This window comes from Curcuma longa, unplaced genomic scaffold (genome assembly GCF_044706935.1).
Source record: "Curcuma longa cultivar G26 ecotype Majalengka, Jawa Barat unplaced genomic scaffold, ITB_CL_G26_1.1 utg2798_np1212_758248_RagTag, whole genome shotgun sequence".
NCBI classification, from domain to species: Eukaryota; Viridiplantae; Streptophyta; class Magnoliopsida; order Zingiberales; family Zingiberaceae; genus Curcuma; species Curcuma longa.
This window is the reverse complement of record NW_027435600.1, coordinates 742,890-766,179: the sequence shown is the minus strand read 5'-3', so window position 1 is coordinate 766,179 and position 23,290 is coordinate 742,890. Positions and strand designations below refer to the sequence as shown.

Genomic DNA, 23,290 nt, shown 5'->3' with positions numbered 1-23,290 from the left:
TTTTTACATTTAATTTGTAATTCAAGAATAAGTCCTCGCCCTTTTGCTTTCATTAAACCAGTGCTACCACTTCATTAAAGCAAGAAACTTGATCAAATTCTGGATTAAATTCTACTAGAAAATCATACTCTATCTTACTAAATTAAGTCCTTTAGAACAACATCTTCGAAACATTTACTTTTGATCACCCTATAATATTGATCAAGTTCTTGTCATATTTTTTTCTATTGATTAGCATATTCATTAACTATTTTAGTAGCTATATATCTTATATAGTAGCCACTATTTTCATCTTCTTGTTGTATACCTGAGCCGCAACTCAATGTGTTGTTTCCGGTAGCTCCGGGAGGATGTAGACTTGCACATGTGTGCGCGTGCGCACGTGGCGAACTCACAGGTGCGAGCACTTGCTCGCTCCTGAGAAGAGAGCACCTGATTTTTTTTGTGTTAGCTCCATTAACACAACATCATTAATAAGGAAAGAAAATACATCAAAAATTTTTGATGTGGGACTATTTCCCATGCATTTCCTTATATATAACATTAATTAATAATTAATGTTATTTGGGCCGACTTTAAACAATTAATTTCTCATTCACCCTTAATCGGTTTTGAGCAAATTAATAGTCTAAATCTATCTACGCGAAACGTAGATTTCAATTTTGAAGTCAATTATGACTTTTATCAATTGATGTCATTCCGATTTTTCCACAAAACCGTATTGGTCCATTAAGACCCCAATATCCAACACAATGTCCTTAGTAGATGCCTAAATAGATGTGGCATGATGACTGAAGTTAATAGGGAGAACTAGGACATCGAGTACCTTTCAAAGGAATTTAGGTTTATCATCAAAAGAGAATTTGTCTAAAAAAGAAAATGCCAACAATGTTACAACAAGGAGAAGGACATTGTATAAAGATGATGTGAATGGGAGACACTTAGTTGCATAGTCTAACAAGAGGTTGAGGGCGTCCAAGAGAAAAAGGGTGGGGCAAACCTTCAATGGAGGAAAATGATAGGAGAAATGGGAGAAGAGGTTTAGAAGTTGCCTTAATGGATGAGATAGAAACAAACCTTTTACTTAATGTGGAATCTATGGACAATCAATGAGGAAGTGGAGTTTGAGGCATGAAGGGATTGGGGATCTCAAAGATTAAGATTTAGATTTTAGGTCCTAGTGACAAGTGACAAAATGATTGAGCCTTGAGGGGATTACCTTATTGCAATTTGATAGGGCGAGCAACAGAGGTAAGAAATGCTTGCATAGGTTTGAACCTTGTTAGTTGTCGATTATTAACATTTTCTTTTGCCCCTACGACATAATGTGATGGTAAGAGACAGAGTACTTTTTTCAAGTAATTATGGTTCAAAACTCACACAGTGCATATATATGTGGCATTCGAACAACTAATGATGTTGGAGTGTCATGTTAAGAGTCATTCTTACTTTTTTAGATTTACAATATTGGGGTCAAAACTTCGACTCTAAAATTAATCGATATAAATTGAATACGTGAAATAAAAGAAAATAGAGTGAGAGAAGGCTTAAAGACTTTGATATTAGAAAAAAATATTATTGTTTTCTTAAAAAATTATATGCACGTTTATAATGTGTCATCTATGTTAATAAGATAAGAAATAAATAATAAGAAGTATATTTTAATGATATTTGCTCTAATATTTTTTATGATTTTTATTTCTTAATGAGATTTTTTTTGGAGATATTTTCCTCGCAGTTAAAAGGACATGAGAGAGTACTTTTCACAAACTTAGAATAAAATAGTAATAACTTTGCATTTTTTATAAAAAAAATGATTTTGTTGACCAATGAGTTTCATAAACTCAAAATAATTATTCAACACTAGTGCATAATTTACTATATAGTAGTTCGAATCAACCTAATGAATTCATTAGGTTTAATTTGTTATTTATCCCATTGGGGGTTAAATGACTAATAAATCAAATCCATTTGATTCTAAAATCACTAACATGGCCATTAAATAATTTGAAACATGTTTTTTTTGTTACCTTTTTGTAGATTTTTTTTTCAAATCTTTAAGTAGATTAAGTTATGAGATCAATGAATATTTGAGTTATTTACTACTAAATTTTCCCAAACAAGTCTCATGTTTCCTCCTTTCTTTCTACGCTCTCTGTTATGAACCAGAGAAAGCTTCGCCGGCAGTTGTAGTGGTGTTGCTGGATTCGCCCTTCGTCGACAGCGATGATAGAGGACACAGAGGGTGGTCGTCGAAGCAATCGTCGCCGTTGAATAACGCTGCTATATCCCCCGTCGGCGACCATCCGTCGCCCAGCTTCGTGCTCATAAATAGCATGTCGTCCTCGCCCATCATCTCCATGTCATCCACAAGCAGTTCTGCCTTCTTCTCCTCTTCGTCTTCCACCCCGTCTTCGCCGTATTTATGCATCCAGACGAGGATGGAGTCGGAGAGAGGCGTGGTGGGGAAGAGCTCAGGCGCGGCGGTCGAAGGCAGAGAACTTGCTTCCCGGTTGCCTGTGGGGGTGGAGGGAAGCTTGGGGCGGGTGCTTCCGGCGAGGGAGTTCCGATGGGTGGGCATAGGGTGGTTGTGCTCGCTGGAGTAGGTGACAATGAATATCTCCGGATCCATCCGGCTCCTCTCCACCTGCTTCCGAGCGGCGCAACCTTTGGAGCTGCTACAGCGGTAGTATCCCCTGTTTCTCACATCAAAGTTCGCCTCTTTTAATCTCGATCTCTACACAAGATGTGAACAGGGGAAGCAGAGGAGATGCTTAATTACCGTGGATAAGGGGAGCCTTTGATGGGCTTCTGTCCGTATTTCCGCCACGCCCACAGGTCGGAGGAGAGCCCGTCGGCGGCGACATGGTGTACTACCTTCTTCTGTTTGTTCTTCCTGAAATATACTCAAAGATCCAAATTTCATGCTAAAATCTTCAACTTTGGACCAAATCGGATCAGGGTCAGGAAAATTTTGGGGCATTTACCTTCGCCTGGAGCGGGGAGTTTGGGAAACTGGCCGGTCCTCTTTCCGGCAAAGTGGGGGTTTCTTTGACTCCGCTGAGGCCGCGTCCAGTAGTACAGAGGCGTAGAGAGGCGATAAAGAGCCAACTTTATTCCTCGGCAATGGCTGGACTTGGGGGATTCCTATCAAGCCCCTCCGGCGTTTGAATACTTCCGATGAATTCATAAAAGCGCCATCTTTCCGGTCCTCCACCACGCGAAGCTGCTCCAACGGCCGTGGAAACACCCACAGAGAGTCCCTAGTCGATGGCCCCGCCTCCCATGACGACCGGCAACTCCGCACCACCGCGCTCAAGTCCCAGTTGTCGTCGTCCATCTCCTCCACCAGGATAATCCACAGCTACCCGAACGCAGACATATATACAGCAGAACTAAAGCGTGCGAGCAACGGCATTGACCAAAGAAGGAAGATCGGCGGTCGGAGGAGGAGGAGGAGGAGAGCAAGTCGGAAAAGGGAGAGGGGAGGAGGGGCGCTGACTTTTTCGAGGGAGTTGACATTTATGCATGAGACAGAAAAAGCTCGTTTATTTATTCGATTTCCCAGCTTTGACTTCATAAAATGTCAAAGGAGTGAGAAAGAGAGACGCGGGATTCAGCACCGAGTAATTAATTAAATGTGGAAGCAAACAACTACTTTTCTCTCTTGCTTGCTACAGTGAGTTACACCAATAAATATCGAAAGGACCTATCTATTCTTAAAGTCATCAAAAGATTAATTTTACTTTTATTAATTATATATTATCAGAAGACATCTCATCCCCCGGAACTTCTAGTTCAGTTTTATTATTTATCAACATGCATGCTCTTCCAATCATTATATTCTGATTAGTTCAGTTCTGGAAATACTGAACAATCTCATTGCTAAATTAATATTTTGAGTTGGAAATTTAAGCAGTAGTAGGACATGCATATGCATCATTGATTACTTCAATTAGTATAGTTGGGAACAAGCTGCAGTTTCAGGATTGAGTTGAGATAATATTTTTGAGATTGGATTCAGCTTTGTCAGGACGCCTTCCCCTGCCCCTGGTGTCCATGAATCCCGGCCCCTTCATGACGTGGGGAGAGATAGAGGGAAGCCCTCTGAGATTGGACCGCGAGGAGCTAGCCACCAGTTGATATAGGAGGAAGTAGTGACGGGCCTCATTTTCGAATTCGATTGCCTTAATTCATCTTATGACGTGAAAGCTCATTCCCTGGCAAGGGAAGCTGCACGAAAGGTGAGGGAAAGGTCCAAGATGTTTAAGAAGCCGCCGCTGCCATCACCTGCTAGAGGAGCTGCAGTGCCACCCCGAGAACTCTTTCTCCATGCAGCTGCTCAGAAGTTTGTGACAAGGACTTCTATAGCCAAGTCTTCTAGTTCTGTCCAAAAGAAAAATCAAGGTTTTCTAGAGATGGAAGCTTAGCAGCACCCTCAGCAAGGCCAGGATCTACTAATGCATGGTAGACACATGACACTGTAAAGATTGTGCAACTATTCAGTTGTTTTATCTCCATAGTTAAATTCTCACTCGCTTTAGCAATTTTGTGATTACTGCTTCTTTCTATATGAAGTTTCTGTACTATTAATATACTTTAAGAAAAAAAGAAAGTTTTAAAATTTAAACCATTTACTAGTGCAGTTTGTATGCTGGCGTTTGTCATTTACCTTTTTTTTTCATGTTAGCTAAATGATGTGTTGATTTTAAATTATGACTTAAATTCATTTTGGTAACAACATTTTGATATGATTTAAATTTTTTCTAGGCTATTTTTCAGTTTGTCTATGGTGGAATGTTCTCTTCTGAGTTACCACCAAACCCCTTGTTACTTTTGTCGTTTGATCTTGACATGCAAGTTAATCCAAAGACGGGTAGCTGAAGTGCAAGTGTTTGAACTTGTCATTCTCATATAGATGAGAATTGAAAACTCAGAAGCATAACTAGTTCAATGTAGTACACTAGCTCAATAATTACAATGAATCAGTGGTTTACTAGGCATCATTCATGGAGAACAAGCTAAGATATTCACCCTTCAAAATTTTGGCATTGAACTTCTTTTAGGATGTTCATGTGCTTTCAATGTTGTATTGGCAGTGGCTATGGATATACTTGGTCCTAACATAAATTAGCATCCACTCCAATTGATGTAGGCTGTGGTCCTTTAATTACTGCATGGAGGATTTAATTGAAGAATTCCTCTATACAAATTCTTGTAGCCCATATCGTTATGATGAGATTGCAATGATGTGTTCTACCATTGTAGAAGCTTGATATGAATTAATAAGACGTCTATTCTCTCTACGACGAGCTCGATCATGAGTTTTATAAATTAGCAAAGAGTTTGTAGGTCTTGGAATCCAGAACTATCTGCCTCACTGCAGCAACCGAACCTAGCGCAGACAACAATGAGAACACTATGGCTATCGTAGAGTTCAACCAAAAAATCACTCCTCTCCTTGAAGGCGTGAAGGTGAGATTGTAGAAAACTGCTGGCACTACAAAATCAAGTGGCAAGAAGCCAAAAGCCCCAACGACAGCATTGATATCCCCAAAGAAAGGGATCATGGTGGCTATGAGAGTAGCAATAGCCATGGCCAGCGAACGAGAGATAAACCTCGGAACAACATTCCTAGCAGAGTACTGACTCTTTGTCGGATCAGATATCAACGTCTCCAGTACCTCATTTGTTGGCTGCAAGTATACCTGCAGGTAAACTAACTCTCGATCAGTAATTGTAGTTCTTATCAATATCGTGTTGATTAACGTCGTATCGAATTTTCCCTAATTCCCTTACCACTGCTACGGCCGCTAGTTGGACGATGGCAAACACATTGGTCATGATGAAGAACCACCTGGGAACCAGGGTGGAGCCATCCTTCCGGACGAAGTTAGAGAGGATGACGCTCTGGGATTGGTTCCCGAAGGCCCAGTACCCTGATATCGCGACGCTGAAGAAGGTCGAGACCACGACAGCGTAGCAGAGACAGAGGCCCTTGAACATCTTCCCCGTCACAGGAGGAGCAGCTGTTGCTTGTATCTCTGGAATGATGCCGTTGCCGTAGGTGGTGGCCATGATAGAAATGGCGTTGAATGCGCCGAACACGCGGTCTGCGGTTTTGCTGGGAAGCGAGTAGTCTCTCGGCGGTGCATCAGCGGAGTGCCCTGCCGTTCATCCAGTTAAGGCGCCACATGTTGAAAATTTTCACATACGTCTACGTTGGAGCGAGGAAGAACATGCATGCATATACATGTACCTGCATGGATGGAGCCTGCAGTGGCACAGGCACTGTAGGCCAAGCAAAGAAGTAAAGAAACGAGGTTGATGTGCCTCAAGCTGTGGAACGAAGGGACTTGAGCGAGGACCAGCATCAAGACTCCAAAGATGATCACAAATTCATATAGTCTCATCGTGCCTCCTGGCTTTTCCACCAGGTACAGAGACTGCAGAAAAAACACAGCATGGATTGGATAAATGATAGGGAATTGAAACAAGTAATAATGATAATAATAAGTTCGATAGAAGAGCAGTTGTAAATTAATTAGCTAAAAAATCATACCTTCATGCTCTGTCCTCCAAGAAGTGTTGAACCAATGACTGCCCCGAAGCAGACTGTGAATTGAAGTGAAGCAATGTAGAAACGGCCCCATCCTGGCCCTGTTCCATGCAAATTTGCTCAACTGTGAAGTAGTAGAATAACCTAATTGTCTACCATGTGAATTTTCCGGCCATCAATTACTTGTGTGAGATCTTTTAATTTGTTCTAAGTGTGTAGTTTGGTTAATTATATATAAATGATTATATATGCTTTGATTACCAAGGATGTCGTTGGCCATGTCCCGGAAACGAAGGTGGCGACGGCCGAGCATGGCATGGTGCTCGAGGACAAGGGACAGGAGGTTGTAAGAGTAGAAGGTGACGACGGCGGCCACGAGGAGGCATAGCACGCCCGACCCCCACCCCAAGAACCCCATCGCGAAAGGCAGGCTCAGCAACGCCGGTGCCACGATGGAGGTCGTCAAATGATAGCCACAGTGAAACCATGACCCTATCATATAAATTAATCATCATAAAAAAGGGAAGAATCCATTGGCAGAGTGATATGATTGGAAGGAGAGATACTGCAAGTCAACTGTAAGTTCATAAATAATATGAAAAGTCAATGAAAATAATTAATGATAAGGTGACCATGGCTCCAAACAAATTTAGTCAAAGGAAAACATTTCCTGTTCACATGGTTAATTATTCATGCTTCTAACGCTCGCTTGCAATTCACTTCTGTTTTCTTGACAAACCGAAAATAAAGAAGATCCACTGACACAGAGCAAACCATTCTTAACCAAAACTTCCAGCTTCAGGTTGAGAGTTATAGTAAGAAGAGGTACATAGTTGAAGACTCAAAGGGTGGTTCAGTTTATGAAAGACACATACATCTTGATCTCCTTCCAATTGTTTATGCTTCAGAAACGTATGAATAAGATCTCATATCTATCATGTAAAAAAAAAAAAGGCAATATAGTTGGAACAGAGAGAGAGAACCTTTGGACTTGAGAACGAACAGAGCTCCTGCATCCAGTTGGGAGGCAGCATGAGTTTGGTTGCCGTCCATATTGCTTGCCATATTCTCTGAAGCTATGGAACGAGAGAGTGAGAAGGGGATCTGCTGGCTTGCTTTTGAAGTGTCAATTCACTCTGAGAACGTTGGGAAAGGATCAATTGACATTTTGTGGAAAAAGGAAAGAAAAAAAAATCAACTCTGTCCTAACAGCTTTGTTTTATTGGAGGATTTTTTTATTCTCTTGGGCTACATAGCACATAGGGAATTAAGTTCTCCAATTAAGTACGAGTATAATTAGATAGCTAATCATTTAAAATAATAAATTGATGACAAATTATCTCCAAATTATATATATCAGCCGAATTAACTGAAATTAGTTGAAACTGCAGGTTCAAATTGCGTGCATTGAGTAGCTTAATGCGGTGGAAATCTACCACTGAGGTGGAATAGTGAGATGGACGACAACGAAATGAAGGTTGAATGTTATAAAAGTGTTTGAGATGGAGATCACCGGGCCTCAAGCAACAGACTTTCAACTTGCATAGACAAAGAAGAAGGGAATCAGAGTTGTTCAGGAAAGTCTCTCTGATGTTTAAATCATATATAAAAGAGTGGATTGTATTGTAAAAAAGAATGCTAGCGAAGTAGAGAGCAAGAATAAAGAGGTAGGTGAGAAATCATGCTTGGAAGTGTTCTATAACTATAAGAGTCATGTCCAAAATATGAACCATACTGGCAAGGGGTCATGCCAATGGTATAGATGGCCATGCTTGAAGAAGAATAGGATAGCAACATCGGGAGCTCAAGGTGGAGAGTTTGGGGAACTTGGAGAAGAAAGCTCGGCTAGGAGGAGCTCAAAGCATCTAAGAGGGGAGCTGGGGAGCTATATATGAGTAATCGGGGAAGAGTTCAAGGAGCTTTGAGTAACTAGGGAAGAGCTTAAGGAGCTTTAAGTAGTCAGTCAAAGTAGAGCTAGGGGAGTTCAGGAAACTCTTAAGTATTACCCATTCAGATTCAAGAGACTTAAGGAGGAGATTAAGGGGAGGTTAAAGTTCAAGATTAAATTTTTGACTTCATGAGACATAAATTGAAACATTCCCAAGGTTTTAGAATTTTCTATCATTGTTAGTGTAAAAATTAAGGGGATAGTAACTATTAAGGGGGAGGTTTTCCTTAACTATGCATGATCACTCCAAGAATGAGGAATGTTTCTCAAGGGGAGAGACACTTCCCTAGACTAAGAAAAATTTGACATGAAGATTGGAACAAGGGGGAGGTACCTATCTTGGTTTGATTTTGGTTGTAGAATCCCTTAAAAAAAGATTATAAAAATATTTCTTCACCATTAATTATTGGACAAAGAAAAAGAATGAAAGTGTTTTTGAGGAGTGATCCATTTTAAAGATCAAGACGGTGGAGTAAGATCCTTGGGAGGACCATCAAACCTCACAAAATTCAAATATTGTGATTTGCTTCTTGTTTCGTTTTATAGTTCTTATTTTTATGTAGACTTTCTTTTGTTGAATTTAAAATCTACAAACAAAGCTATTTAATCCCCTCTCTCCTCTATCACCAACATCAAGTACACCTTAAATAAAGGTTAGTCATCTAGGATCAGTCGGAGGATACCTTATGCCAATTAAAAAAAAAATACATCTTAAATAATGAGATAAAATGATATAATGTTGTTGTTTCAGTGGATAAACAATAATTTTGGGTAGCAGAGTGATTTTGGGGGTGCAAAATTGGTCAGTCCATCTGCTCTTGAATGGTTTATTGGCGGGTGTGTTGCATTTACTTTTACTTATGGGGGTTGGACCATGCACAAAAGGATAGGAACATTTAAGAAAGTGAATTAGAGATATGGATGTTATCAATGAGAACAGAACAGAACATATTCACTTCAAATGTATTGCTGTCAGAAAAAGAATAAGAATGTTCCCTTTCAGAAAGAGAAGCAATTCATGAAGCATCTCCTGGAGAATCTCTTTCTGTAGTTTTACAACTCACAAGACAACAAGATGCATCCAAAACCAGCACATGCAACACACAAAAATGTGCCGACTACAAACACACAATTCCACGGTGCGCATTAGCTCAACCAGTCTCCTTCAATGCAAATCATGCTGCTCTTCAGCTCCAAAGATCATGATTCGACAAGATCATGGACGCAGCAGTACCTAAATTACGTAACTTACAGCATTGATCCATGGCAGTGTCCAAAACAAAGAATTATATATGCAGAAACAGGGAGGAATTGGTTCAAGTTTTGACGAATGTTCCATTATTTTTGTTTCATCACTTATCAACGTTTAATTAAGCAGAGCATGCACAATGTAGAAGAAGATTGCAAAGCAATCATGTACCTGCTGCTTAAAAGCTTACAACTTTGGGCATTGCATTGATTCGTTTCATTGGTTTTTGAAGACCTGGATCAAGAGGGAGAAGCCAGAGACCCCCTTCTCCGAGTCTCCGTCCAGCCACAGTCGGCTCTCCATCGCGCTCCGCTGCCGGAACGTGAACAGGGCGCAGCGGGAGGAGTCGCAGAACCACCAGCCGTGCACGTCCCACATCACGTCCACCGTCGAACCGTCGACGAAGATGGTCTGGTTCCCCCTGAAATTCCACCTCAATCTCCGCACGCTGACCACCTTCTTCTTGTCGACCGCCACGTACAGCTCCGACTCCTCGGCGCTGAGCTTGTCCCCTTTGCACCGGATCACAATCTCGTGCTCCTTCCCGCCGTCATCTAACGCAGCCTTGGTGGAGTAGAGAGTTTCGCCGCGCACCTGCTCCCGCCGGCTCACCATCGCGAACGCCGCGATCGGGTGCGTGCCCTCCAACTGCTCGACGAATTGCCCGCACATGTCGCCCAGCAGCAGCGCGAACTCAGCGTCGGCGACCACCGCGAGGTAGAAGCCCTTTCTCGGCTCGGGCCCCGATTCGTAGGCGGCGGCGGAGGTATCCCAGTGGAGGCTGATGGCGGAATCGCCAGCAGCGAAGCACCTCCTGCCCTTCTTTTTCCTCACCAATTGGGCGTGGGGCTTCGAAGGGGAAATGCCATAGTGTACGGTGACGGAGAGGAAAGCGCCGCCGGCTTGGTTGGCGGACCAAACGACTTTGGTGAACATCTCCTTGCCGGAGGAAAGGACGGTGCGGTAGAAGCAAGTGATGGCGTTCTGGACGGCGGGCTCCGCCATGGCCGACGCCCTCGTGTTCGCCGAGCACGTAGCCTCTGCGACCATCGCCGCTTGGTTCGCGAGGCAGCCAACAAAATCCCTCATCGAAAGGAAGACGAAGAGCAACTCCACTCTGTTAAACTTGTTTCTCTGGCAGCGCTGCGCTCGAGATCGGTTTAAAGGCGCAGCAAAGTCCAAAAAAGGAGCGCAATCCAATTTTGTTCCAAGAAGAGAATAAAGAAACTACTAAATTTTTTCCTTTTCTCTGCTTACTTTCCAATCTCGAAGAGATCTCGATAAACCAAACCATACCATTTATGGTACGTTATAGCAGGAAAGATAATAAATCAGGATAATACGGCCTTAAAGACTCATAACAATCTTGTGAGTTTCATGAATAATTAATTACTACGGAATTTAAAAGGCCAAACATAATAATTTATCATAAACCGACCAAAATATAATCAATACATGGTTGGCAGTAGCAGCGAGTTGAGATTCCTTGTTCATGTGACATGTTTTTAGGTTACATGGTCCTGTCTTTGACCTCGGTTATTATATCCAGTTGCAGAATTCTCATAAGAATTTCTTTAGGGGAAAAAAATGGTGGTTGGTGCACAGAATGCCATGGCGATGGGATTCTATCAGATATTTTAAAGATCGATGTAATCAATCTCCAGCTGCTGTAGCATTCGAGCACAGGGATTTGGTTGGCTGACAAATCAATCCAACTGCTGCGACTGTGTGGAAACTGGAAAAGTCTTCTTTTTAAAATCAGTGGCCATATCTTTAATAAATCTCGAAGCAAATGGTTTGGAGTTTCAAAGACTGGTGATGGGTTTTAAAATGCGAAGTTCTGGGATCAATCAATTCGAATCCACCTGTCCGATCTGATTCTGAAACAATGATAAGGAGACAGATATCAGTTTTATTGGATTTCCTGTCTGCGCTCGATTTAATAAACCATTGATGGTTTTGCAAATCAAAATAATAATTAAAAAAATCCATAGTAAATGAAACCTTCTTGGCTTTTTCTGCAAGTGGTCGGGGGTTGTTGTCATTGACTTGTAATGAACAAGAGCCGAGTGGCTGAGGGAATAGAAGTCACAGAGTTGTAGTTGGAATTCCTACAAGTATCCTACAATTCCATGAGTGATATAGCTTGAGATCACACTTGAAAGCTAAAAGTATACTTAGATATTTATTGAAAACAGTCTACTAAAAACCAAAAGTATAACACACTTATCAACAAAACTAATTAGAAGCAGCAGCATGGATATGAAGAGAGGATGCTTCAGCTGAAAAAACCCAGGCCTTCATTTGATACCAAGGAAAGCTATGACTTCCTCAGTCATTCTTTATTCATATTCTTCTTTTATCGCAAGTATCATGACCAAGAGTTTGCCTATCGCCTTAGGAAGTTGAGGAACTTGATAGAATATGCAAAGACAAAGAAGAACATGATGACAAAACCCAAGTTAGTTAATGCCGCCCACTTAACGAAGCTATATTCATAACCCAAGTTATCTTTCAAGTATTCTGTAAGTGATTTGTCGTGTTCTCCAGGAATCTGAACAGTGCCCTCTTTTTTCCCCAGCTGTGACGCGATGACACCATAAATTGTCCAAGATACTGGATTTCCCCAGTAGTACCACCTCCACCATATGGGAATATCCTGCAAATTTTGCCATCAGGAGTCCAATACAAATATCAGCATTATAAATGAACAGTTCTGCAAGGAACCAGGCATCCAAGATATGTAATCGCATACCGGTCGTGCAATCAGGAAGCCTGAGAACAAGTTCCAGAAGTTGTAGAAGAAACTAGAAACGATACCAGCAACTTGGTGGTTGGGAGTGAGTGCCACGGCCATCATGCCATATAGAGCAAAGTAAGTAAAGGACATTACAATGAAGTAGAAGAACCAGAAGAAATTGTCACCACGCCAAGTAAAACCAATCATTGAGAAAAGGAGAATTGTGTAGATGAATCCCTGAACAAGTATGTATAACACTTCAATGCTCACCTGCAAAAGCGATAAAATGTAAGTATTTCTCAGTGTTTGGAGGAAATACAATTGCTCTAGGATAATTAATAAAATTACTAAGGTACAATTTTCGCAAGTTAAATATATGTTCTAGAACAACATATGCTTGTTGAAGAAACAATTTAACTATTATGACTACTGATCAATAATTTTTGCTGTTTTTGCTAGTATAATTGCAAAAGCAATAAAAAAAGGAACTAGTCGCCTTGCAATTTATACATACTTTATCACAAGATAGATTTTTTCCTTTCATTTTTGAATTTCTTTATTCTTTCTTCTTCCATCCTATGAAGCACATTCAGTCATATCCATGCTGAATCCATAGTTGGTACTTTAGCACCTTTCAGCAATGGCTCTATTTCTCAAATAATTATTAAAACTTAAAAGAATTGGAAACTTTTAGCAAACTAGGAATACTACGAGAAGTTTTAGTTTAAATATTATTTTGTAATATCTGTTTGTCATCTCTGAAATCTGGTCATTTCTTTTACTGATAATGAGTTTCATGACATATATGAATACTCCGTCGTATAAAAATGAATATTGGTAATGAATTGTGATATATAAATACTAGCTATTAATTATTTAAGTAGCTTATATAAATCATTGTATATATTTGACTTCAACAATTATTTGTTTACTGGAAAATCCTTCCATAAATAAATTTTCCAGATGCCCCATTTTATATTTGAATATTATACCACCATTCATACTAGTTCCCTTCTTTTATACCTTTAAATGAAAACATCTTAGAATGAGCAAGCATAACCTTACTCTTTACTCTTTAGTGACAAGTAGATAAAACAAACATGTTTAAATCTCTTTGGTAAAGGTATGAAAATTGACTTACTTGAGCAAATGCATAGGCCATGGCTGAGTACATCCCTGCAGCTCTTTCACGGTAGAAGACTGTTCTCTCAACAGCCACAACAGGCTGCACATTGATAGCATTGCTAGAACCAAGGAAAAAGACTGCAGCATAGAAAGCTCCAACTAGATTCAAAACATCTTGTTGTGTCGAACTGTTCGTGTCCAATGATAACAAGATGAGGAGATATAGATCATGATCGTAAATTTACAGGTTCATAGACAAAACTCCTTCCACATTAAAGTGTACCAGTTAAATCATAAGGAAAGAATCACAATAAAGAAAACATTAATAAGTTTGTAAATGTCTCTGAAAACCTGAATATTGAAGCTAGGGAGCTTTGATATTTCACATACCATGAAAAGTAGAATAATATTATCATTTTTGGTTGATCTATAAAAATTGTTACCTCCTCTTGGTATAATATACCGTAGCTTATGGCTTATACAGTGATATTGAGAAAGAGAAAAGAAAAAAAAATGCATCTTACAAGTTAGAAATCTTACGTCTTCCCACCCTTCTGCCAAAACATTGTGCCAAATATCAGGCCTATGACGATTGTCAAGAAGAACCGAACAGCATTGTATTGTGGATTTCTCCAGTATGACCAATATTGTTTCCAGAAACAAGCCTGACATTGAGTGGTAAAGCCCTGGGAATACTTTGTAGGAAAATATAAATCCTTCGAATCTGGTGGTGGAATACCCAATTCCTTGATAAGTTGCTGATTTTTTCTAAACAACAAAGTGAACCAATTAGGAAAGCTGATTTTGATGTATGATATATTGTGGAAACATATATCTGCTACTTACTGATAAAGAGCAGAATTCACATAAATGTCAGCAAAATCTATATTCAAGTTAGCCTCAGCTTGAGAAGTGCTTATTTCCAACATCCATGTTGCAGGGTTAACACCTTCTGCTATCTTTGGTACTCCTGGAATTGCCTATAAGATAATTTATTTAAAGAATTAAAACTGTATGTAGCATTCCTGGGGTTAATTCATTCTATTAATACTTTCTATGTGATTATACATTATTGAGAATAATTTATTAACATATTTTATAAATTAGAATACACAAAATTTTGAAGATTTAAGAAAATAGTTAATTAATTAAATTATGATAGATTTAAACATGGTTAAGTGATCCAAAACTCACTTCGAAATATTCAATAAGCTTGTGGGAGTGGCGACCAAGAGGACCAGTATATATAACCTGACCTCCTCTTTTCATCAAAAGTAGCTGGAAATAGAAAGACACCAACTCATTGAGGAAAAAATGTTGCATCAGCATCAAAATTGCATAAGATCAAAGTATATAATTCAAGAAATTAAAATCAATGAAGTGGAACCTCATCGAAAGCTTCAAAAATATCTATGCTTGGTTGGTGGATTGTACAAACAACAGTTCGTCCTGTATCCACTGTATTTCTAACTGTCCTCATAACAATGGCTGCAGCTCTTGCATCAAGTCCTGACGTTGGCTCGTCCATGAATATGATGGAAGGATTTGCAACAAGCTCAACAGCAATTGTTAGTCTTTTTCGCTGCTCAGTTGATAAACCATCAACCCCCGGAAGTCCAACTAGAGCATCTCTCAAACTGTCAAGTTCAACCAATTCCATAACCTCATCCACAAACATCTGCGGTTAAATAGCTGCTAGTTCCATTAAATTACGGATTAAAAATAGAAGATACAGGACAACAACTGGAATGATGAATCTAGATATCTATAGAGTGTGTGTAAATCAAAGAAAAGAACAAGGCAGTATTCAAATGTCCAAATGGAAAGTACTAAACGCAGCAACATACCATTCGTGTTTGCTTGTCGATTTCAGGTGCTAAACGCAGCCAAGCAGAGTAAACAACTGATTCATAAATGGTCATATATGGCGAGTGAATGTCATTTTGTTCACAGTAACCACTTATCCTAGCAAAAGTCTCTTGATTTTTAGGATAACCAGAAACACTGATGCTCCCTTCAATATAACCACCCGTTTTTCTTCCAGCTAGAACGTCCATCAATGTAGTCTTTCCTGCTCCACTTACTCCAACCAATGCGGTCAGAACTCCAGGCCTAAATGCACCGCTTACATCACATAGTAACTGAAGACGATCTTCCTCAACTCCTTGGCTCTTCATTTCCTGATGAGAAACACCTAGGTTAGTTGTGATTTTTAGTTCTCTTTTTCTCCCCTATATATCATAGAAATATCCTGCATAGTAAAGTGCACTTGCTAAACAGAACAAATTTAGTGAGGACATATTTCCATCTTAATCAAAAATAAGAGAGCTATCAAAGAATCTCATAGTAAAAAATTAATCATATTTGAATAAGAAAGGAATTTTGGAGATGCTGAATGAATATGGAGAATTTATAATTTGTCTCATATGTTGTCATATTTGTTTTATAGATAGGATGAAATATAAAAGGCTGAAAACTAGATTTAGAAATGCAGTCAAATTCTTTTATTTTGTAAACACTAGGAGTTTAGACTACTCTCATCCGAACATAACCTGAAGCTATTGATCATCAAGTTTATTCCTGGTTTTCCAGGCCTCTATCACTCTGTGAATCCAAGGGAAAATATTTATTTATGAAAAATAGATAAAGAAGATGATCCAACAGAAGGCACAACAAATCATGTAGTCAGGGTTAGTAAAAGAAGATTAGAAAAAACTGGAGATTCAGTTAATTAATTAGCATGGTGTTATCACAAACTAGAATATTGCATTCTCAGTCGAATGAATAAACGAATGACCCCTATTCGCTTAAATCAAACAAGTTTTGATACATTACTTCCAATTTAGAAAAATTGAGTGCAGGAGCAAACAACCAAGAGTTCTTTCTACAGAGGTACTGTGAAATCTAAGTTGTTCTATCAAAATGGAAAAACAACATATGTGAGATTTACTTACAGCAGGCATGTCAACATAATAGTTCACATGGTTGAAAGCAAGAGAAAGAGGTTGGAAAGGCAAAACCATTCCTCTCTTTGCTGAACGGACTGAAGCACTGAAACTTTCAGAGCCGTTTCTCCTTGCTGCATCTGGATGAATAAAAATAAAAAACACAATTTAAGATAATATAATAAAATTTAAAGGAATTAAAAATATTTTGAGATATGACATAGATTTAAAAAAACAGATGGTGCATCTCATATGATTGCCTAATCAGAGATAAACCAATGTGACTGGTTATGTTAGATGATGGCAGTCTGAAGGCATTTGCCAGGAGATGCTAACACCTAAACCCAGAATAGGAATTGCACCAAGTAGGACAAGACCACTATGATTGTATTTAAACAAGATTGACTTGAGCATGAAGCAAGGTGATAGTACTATCTTATTCAAAATGAAAGATTCAGAATACTAGAAGTTGTATTACAAGATTTTCTCTTAAAAACTTCCCATATTTTATGTCCATAATAAAAAATGCTAAACTTCATGAGTAAAATAGAGGGCGAATGTAACCATGCAATCTGACCTGATACATCCCGAGAAGAAGAGTTTGTGCTACTTCCTATCATTTCAACCCTTCCATTTTCTCTTGATGACTTCTTGTTCTTACTCGATTCCTCGTCAACAATTGCATTTTGTGCACTTGCCAAAGCTACGAACATGGAAATTTTGACCCATGATAGAAATTATCAACTAATGAAACAATACAATTCTAATGGAAATTGACAACTTACGATCCAAGTAAGTGAGTGCAAGAATAAACAATATGTTGAACAGAATAATAAATCCGATGAGAGCTCCAATAGCAAGCCAATACCAATAGCCGCGAGAAAACATTCCTCTAGACTTGAGAATAGCAGTTCCTACAGTTGGTGCATCTATGTTGGTGTCATTGTTTGGCTGCAAGGATATGGAAAGCAAACATTAGGTAAGAAAATGTACATAACATTCAGAGAACAAATTTTTGATAGAATCTTACTGCACCCCATCTTGGGTCAAGGAACTCATTGATAGCAATAGCATTTTGCCCATACATTAGAGGGGAACTCCAGAAACCCCATATCCACCATGGTTTGATGTCATCTACTCATATAAAAATCAGATGCTAACTTCAGGCTTGATATATCAGTTCAAAGACTCTATATTATTAAGAAAGGATGTATGAGGAAACAAGAAAAGAGTTATTAGTTAGAAGCTTTCAAACCTTTAGAGATGACAAATCCTCCTAGCACAAAAACAACAAGTAAAGTGAAGGTTCCAAATGTATTAGCTACAACCATTGTTCTTCCAGCTGCAGCAATGAAGCGAAACAGGCCAAGAGCCATCTGATGTATAAGGAGAAGTGCTAGGAATTGCCGGAAAAACCTACACATATTAGGAAAATTATGAGAAGTTTGATTTATAATTAACCTGCATATATCATGTCGTAGAGAAAAACAAATTGGAACCATGAAATGCATCTCAGCACTATAGAAAGCACCTTAATTAAGGGGTAAACATTGAAGAAAATTATTATAAAAATTTTTGTAAACAATTTAAGTAGTTACCTGCTTGCAGCAGGGGCAAAACCAATCACATAATAGGTAAGTATGATCCAAATTCCAGTGTCCAGAAAGGAAACAGGGATCCTGAGGAGAGAATATGCGATGCCAAAAGCCCAAGCAGGGTAGAACAAGAAATCTCTCTGTTTATAGAAAACGGGGAGCTTCTCAACAGTCATCACTAGTTCTGCCATTCCATTGAACATCACATTTGTTAAAGTGTAGAAGAGTGCACCATAAAATTTGTTGCCATCAGGGATCGTTTCATGGCGCATTTTAGTTCTTAGAAACACAGTCATGGCTATCAAAGAAAGTGTAGTTATCTGAGTTGTTTTAAAAACATAAATAAAAGAGTTTCTCTTCATGAGTAACCACTCCCTTGACAAGCATGCTTTAAGAAGTTCCCAATTAGAAATGCCATATTTCTCTATTGTTAGTGCAGCAGGATGTACTTTAGATTTATCATAGGGAACACTAAACTCTGCAAATAGCTCTCGCCCAACATGAAATTGCTTAAACAGTTCGACAAACTCAGAGACTGAAATAAAGCGATAAGGTTTGTCCTTGTTATACCAATATTGTTCTTGATCCTTCTTTGAAGTTACCTCTTGAAGAAAGTCAGCAACTCCTTTCCTTTCAGGACATTTAAAGCCAACAGACTCAAAGAACTCAACAACATGCTCCCGAGGACCTTGATAGACTATTTGACCCTCAGACAATAGAATAACATCATCAAAAAGTTCAAATGTCTCGGGCGCAGGTTGAAGAAGAGAAATAAGCACTGTTCCATCCATGACATGAACCATCTGTCTAATGAACTTTATTATATGAAACGTAGTAGAACTATCAAGTCCAGTTGATATTTCATCCATGAAGAGTGCTCGTGCAGGTCCAGTCAACATCTCTCCTGCAACCAAGATCATTTGGTTCAAGTTAGCAAACATTATCATATTTAGAACCAATAGAAAAAAAAAGTTTAAAAAAAAGGTACCAAATATGTGAAGAAGCATTTAAGTGCAAGGATGGATATCACAATTTTCGTACAGTATGGATTTCCATTAAGGTTTATGGCATACAAATTTGAAAATTTTGTGCATGCTAAACTTCATATGGGATGGATACTTTCATATTTGACAAAGATTAATGATTTAGATAGTATTTTTCTTTAAATGGTGAGGACTTTAGTTATATACAAAGACAAGGGCATTCACTATCTCACTCATTGTTGCACGAGTTTAATGAAGTATCTAGTTTCCAAAAAGCTACGCAAATGACACCCATGTCTAATGGAAGGGCTGATTTGAAGTGGTATTGAAGGGACCAGTTTATTCAGTGAAATCTTATAAACGGCACATGATGCAATCATATTCTCAAGCAAAAAACCTACCAGTTGTCACACGCTTCTTTTGCCCTCCAGAAATACCTCGTCGCATCTGATCGCCAACCAAGATATCTGCACAGATATCCAAACCAAGTACCTATTTTCCAACATTTCGAGAATTATTGCTAGTAAAGATTGAGAAACAATAGAATTACACTACAAAGTTATATTCATGAACCTTGAGAATGTAATCAGTTGAGACACTAGTTTTCTGCCCTTCCACTGCAGCAGCCTTCATAAATGCATCAATCTCAGGGTCTGGTTTAATTCCTGCACATCTCTCACGTCTAGACAATTCTGATAACATCTCGTACCTTGATCCCACACCCAAACATCGTGCTGAGAAATCCAACGTTTCTCTAACTGTCATCTCGCCATTGTGAATATCCAATTGACTAATGTAAGCAGAGGTTCTCTGAGGAACAAATTCTGAGAGTTCATAGCCACAATATGTGACTTTACCCCATTGCTGCAAGAAAAGAAAATAGGTCAAACATGCATAAACTAAACACCAGATAGGAACTTGTGTGAATTCTTATTATAAAAATATAGTAAAATTCATATTAATAAAAAAAAAAAGTAGTCCGGTGCACAAAGCTCCCACTAATGCAAGATCTCAGGGAAGAGTCTATTGATAAAATTCATATTGATGCAAATTGTAAAATAGGAGGAACAAGGAGATAAAAGATACCCCTAGATTTTTGTCAAGTTTCCCAGCTAGGGCAAGCAATAGTGTTGTTTTTCCTGACGCTGGAGGTCCAAGCAGCAACGTCATCCTGAGAATTAAATAGATATTGAATAATAAGCTCCTTTTCTCAAAATCATTCCTACTTTGAGTATTTAGAACTCTCTCAGCATACTAAACCTAAAGTGCCAATATCACCACAATTTTCACTTAATATGCTTGATGTATGAAATCATTTGAGTTGTTTCTTTAAGAACCATTGAAACACTGGATGTTGCTTCTAAGGACCTCGATGTTGAATACTCAAAAAAATAATAAATTTGGAAACGGTTGTGGTTAAAATATGTGACTTTTCTATAATGTTCGTCCAACTCATTAGTTTTAGAAGAGCACTTATCCTATCTAAAATTGTACGTTTTCTCTAGCAATTCCTTGGTAAAATCTCTTGGGAAGTTAATATATCAGAAATTTGAGAGATGTTTCAAAGAACAAATTTCAGATTAAACTTAGATGATGAAGAAAAATAGACTAGCCATTGTAACACTCATATGAATAACCAAATAGTTGGAAAGACCAAAGTTAGATAATTTTCTCCACATACCTTGTTGGCTTTAGTATTCCACTGACATTGTTAAGAATTTTTATGGTCTTTTTTCTGGATTGGTTGAATCTGACAAGACCAATAATATCCTGGACGTGCATATTAGAAAACACACACAAAAAAATGAAATGTTACAGAATGATGGAACATAATAGGATGATCTCTGAAACAAATTGTAGAAACATCAGTAACTTGTGATGGAACTTAATACACAGGGTTGTCAATATAAAAATACTGTTCCAAAATCAGGCCAGAAGATTCACTCCCGATTCAGGCATTTGAGTAAAGATTAAACGCTGATCTTGCCTGTTTTAACAGAGTAGTAAGGCTTGCAGCCATTTTCGCACTAAGACTAGAAGGCATAATCACAGAGTGAATAATAAGGAAGAGAATTCTACAAACATGAAGCTTCTCCCTTTGGGGGTTATTTCCATTTTGCTATCACCCATTCATTACTATGTTCCTCTTCTCAGATTGTCTTATGATTCTTTTTTTTTTTTTGTAGCATCATTTATTTTAACAAGGTCTCTTGAGACAGTGAGTACCTCGAGAATGTTTATGGTGAAATTCCACAAGGTGGGAAGTGCTCTGCTTCCAACATAAACATCTGCCTCCACTGATATGTTCTCATACCAGACCTCAATCTTTGGAACTTCCAGCCCCACCCTGTTCCATTTGTAAATATGTCAAACCAACCAAAACGCACACAACATCACAGTTTCGAGAAAAATATTTTTTTTTTTTAAAAAAAAGGTAAAATCTAGAGGGCGACAACTATAAAAACAAACAAATATATTTTAAAATTTCACAAGAATTCCTTGTTTGCTTCAACATAATATTTGTTTGTAAAACTGTACGAATTAAATTGAAGCTGTAGGATTCATTGCCAGTAGGAAAACGAGAAACTCGTACATCACTATCGTGTTTAGACTTTCGGTCAAAAACTTTTGAATTTTAGCAAAGATCCTACTACTTCAAATTCAAGAAAAATAAATAAATCTTCAACGCTGTTCGTCCGTCTACAACTAATTCTTTCCAGTAGTGTGATGCGATGATTCAAGAAAAAGAAGAGACGCGTAAAAGATTTCTCCTTTTTATTTAACCTCTCTTCTTTCTAAACGTATAAGATTGATTAAGTTGCACCGCAATGAACTAGCCCTCGCATCAGGCTCGAATCGAGGGGAATCAAGTGTCGGAAACCCACCGGTCGATTCGGTCGCGGAGGCGAGTGAGGAAGCGCTCGTTGTCCTCCTCCACCGCCTTGAAGATGTGGTCGAGGAGACGCTTCCGGTCCTGCGGGCCGAGCTTGTTGACGTCGACCTCGTCGGTGACGACGCTTCCGTTGTCCACCACCTGCCGGAGTATGCCCTTGCGCATACGGTCGTAGGTGGTCAGCTTCTCCAGCGCCGCCCACTTGAGGTTCTCCTCATCATTCCTGTCCTCCGTCACCCGGCTGTGCCGGAACACCTCCGACCCGTCCCGGAAGCTTTCAGCCCAGCTTCGCCGACTGCTGCTGCTCCTAGTGAGATCGTTTGCCATTACTAATTTCTTCTTTACTTCTTCTTCTTCTCCTTCTCCTTCAATTTGATTAACTACAGCATTTAGAGGGAGGCGAAAAGGATACTGGAGTAGCTACGATGAGTGCAGGACGAAAGCACTGGAGTTTTATTGCGAAAGCTCCTTCTCTTCTCTTCTCTTCTGCTCCCGGTCTGCCTTTCATTCCTTGGGGTATTTTAATTGGTGTTGGCCGCATTTTAAAATGGTGCCCGAGTTGACTCTTGCATCTTCAAAAAAATAATAAAAAAGAAAAATTTATTAGAAAAGGTTTTAATGGATAAAATTTTAAAACATCAATTTCAAAACAATCATCCATCTTCATCTGATAGTTGAACTACTGGTTCATAGTATTAATTCATCTGATCTATCTAATAGTTGTCCAACCGTAGTTGAACTACTGGTTCATAGTATTAAATGCTAGCTTTGATATAGACCTTCACGTCTGTATCTATCTTTGTTGTAGATCGTATTTTGCTTCATGAAGCAGAATATTATGCTTCATTGTCTTTAACAGACCTCTACCATCATGTTATTCAATTTAATCCTTCTCTTCTTCTTCTTTTGTAAAAAGTGAAATCCATCATTTCAACGATTTCACACGGTCAATCTCAAGATCATCTATAAAGAGGTAAATCGTGGTAAAGTTAATGATTATTATTGTTGGTGTTGTAGCTTGCTGAGCTCCACGATCACATCTAGGTTAGGTTAGGTGGTCTTAGAGTTCAAAAGTCAATTGCAATAGCAACACGTGAGGCAATGGAGAATAGGAGAACAGGTGGGCGTTGTGTCATGATCCAGAACTGAATTGCTCCAAGCGACATACAATGACCACTTTATATATAGTGTTACAATTAGAGAGGACAAATTCAAATGAAATTTATTAAAAGTTTTAAATTTTATATTTAAAA

General features: G+C 38.8%; 4 protein-coding genes across 4 annotated transcripts; all 4 read right to left on the bottom strand.

The window, feature by feature from the left end:
* Positions 1-2,141: 2,141 nt before the first annotated feature.
* LOC141820246 (WRKY transcription factor 22-like) lies at positions 2,142-3,352 on the bottom strand. Its single transcript, XM_074707536.1, has 3 exons — positions 2,988-3,352; positions 2,783-2,896; positions 2,142-2,696 (listed from the first exon to the last, which is right to left on the bottom strand). The coding sequence occupies exons 1-3, from the start codon at positions 3,338-3,340 to the stop codon at positions 2,159-2,161; spliced, it is 1,005 nt and encodes a 334-aa protein (XP_074563637.1). The 5' UTR covers positions 3,341-3,352; the 3' UTR covers positions 2,142-2,158.
* Positions 3,353-5,324: 1,972 nt separating this feature from the next.
* Positions 5,325-7,698, bottom strand: LOC141820233 (GABA transporter 1-like). The gene is made up of 6 exons (XM_074707518.1): positions 7,543-7,698; positions 6,821-7,051; positions 6,563-6,660; positions 6,260-6,446; positions 5,800-6,167; positions 5,325-5,708 (listed from the first exon to the last, which is right to left on the bottom strand). The coding sequence occupies exons 1-6, from the start codon at positions 7,622-7,624 to the stop codon at positions 5,328-5,330; spliced, it is 1,347 nt and encodes a 448-aa protein (XP_074563619.1). The 5' UTR covers positions 7,625-7,698; the 3' UTR covers positions 5,325-5,327.
* A 2,158-nt stretch (positions 7,699-9,856) lies between these two features.
* Positions 9,857-11,008, bottom strand: LOC141820241 (uncharacterized). Its single transcript, XM_074707527.1, has one exon. It carries the CDS (start codon positions 10,843-10,845, stop codon positions 9,973-9,975), a length of 873 nt encoding a protein of 290 aa, XP_074563628.1. The 5' UTR covers positions 10,846-11,008; the 3' UTR covers positions 9,857-9,972.
* Positions 11,009-11,600: 592 nt separating this feature from the next.
* LOC141820152 (pleiotropic drug resistance protein 2-like) lies at positions 11,601-22,531 on the bottom strand. The gene is made up of 21 exons (XM_074707423.1): positions 22,030-22,531; positions 21,371-21,491; positions 20,826-20,914; positions 20,231-20,315; positions 19,718-20,008; positions 19,546-19,636; positions 18,165-19,065; positions 17,822-17,982; positions 17,597-17,700; positions 17,352-17,517; positions 17,144-17,269; positions 16,576-16,706; positions 15,469-15,801; positions 15,009-15,299; positions 14,816-14,899; positions 14,468-14,601; positions 14,162-14,389; positions 13,638-13,809; positions 12,512-12,766; positions 11,761-12,415; positions 11,601-11,636 (listed from the first exon to the last, which is right to left on the bottom strand). The coding sequence occupies exons 1-20, from the start codon at positions 22,362-22,364 to the stop codon at positions 12,146-12,148; spliced, it is 4,368 nt and encodes a 1,455-aa protein (XP_074563524.1). The 5' UTR covers positions 22,365-22,531; the 3' UTR covers positions 11,601-11,636; positions 11,761-12,145.
* Positions 22,532-23,290: the final 759 nt, after the last annotated feature.

Bases quoted from the DNA above. Each gene is read 5' to 3' on its own strand.
- LOC141820246 (XM_074707536.1), bottom strand. From the start codon at position 3,340: ATGGACGACGACAACTGGGACTTGAGCGCGGTGGTGCGGAGTTGCCGG. The intron at 2,897-2,987 runs GTAAATGCCCCA...AGTATATTTCAG, and splicing joins ACTCCCCGCTCCAGGCGAAG to GAAGAACAAACAGAAGAAGG. The intron at 2,697-2,782 runs GTAATTAAGCAT...TGTGAGAAACAG, and splicing joins AAAGGCTCCCCTTATCCACG to GGGATACTACCGCTGTAGCA.
- LOC141820233 (XM_074707518.1), bottom strand. From the start codon at position 7,624: ATGGCAAGCAATATGGACGGCAACCAAACTCATGCTGCCTCCCAACTG. The intron at 7,052-7,542 runs GTTCTCTCTCTC...TTTATATGATAG, and splicing joins GTTCGTTCTCAAGTCCAAAG to GGTCATGGTTTCACTGTGGC. The intron at 6,447-6,562 runs GTATGATTTTTT...TTTTTTCTGCAG, and splicing joins TTGGAGGACAGAGCATGAAG to TCTCTGTACCTGGTGGAAAA.
- LOC141820241 (XM_074707527.1), bottom strand. From the start codon at position 10,845: ATGAGGGATTTTGTTGGCTGCCTCGCGAACCAAGCGGCGATGGTCGCA.
- LOC141820152 (XM_074707423.1), bottom strand. From the start codon at position 22,364: ATGGCAAACGATCTCACTAGGAGCAGCAGCAGTCGGCGAAGCTGGGCT. The intron at 17,701-17,821 runs GTTTGAAAGCTT...TTATATGAGTAG, and splicing joins AGGATTTGTCATCTCTAAAG to ATGACATCAAACCATGGTGG. The intron at 17,518-17,596 runs GTAAGATTCTAT...ATATCCTTGCAG, and splicing joins TTGACCCAAGATGGGGTGCA to CCAAACAATGACACCAACAT.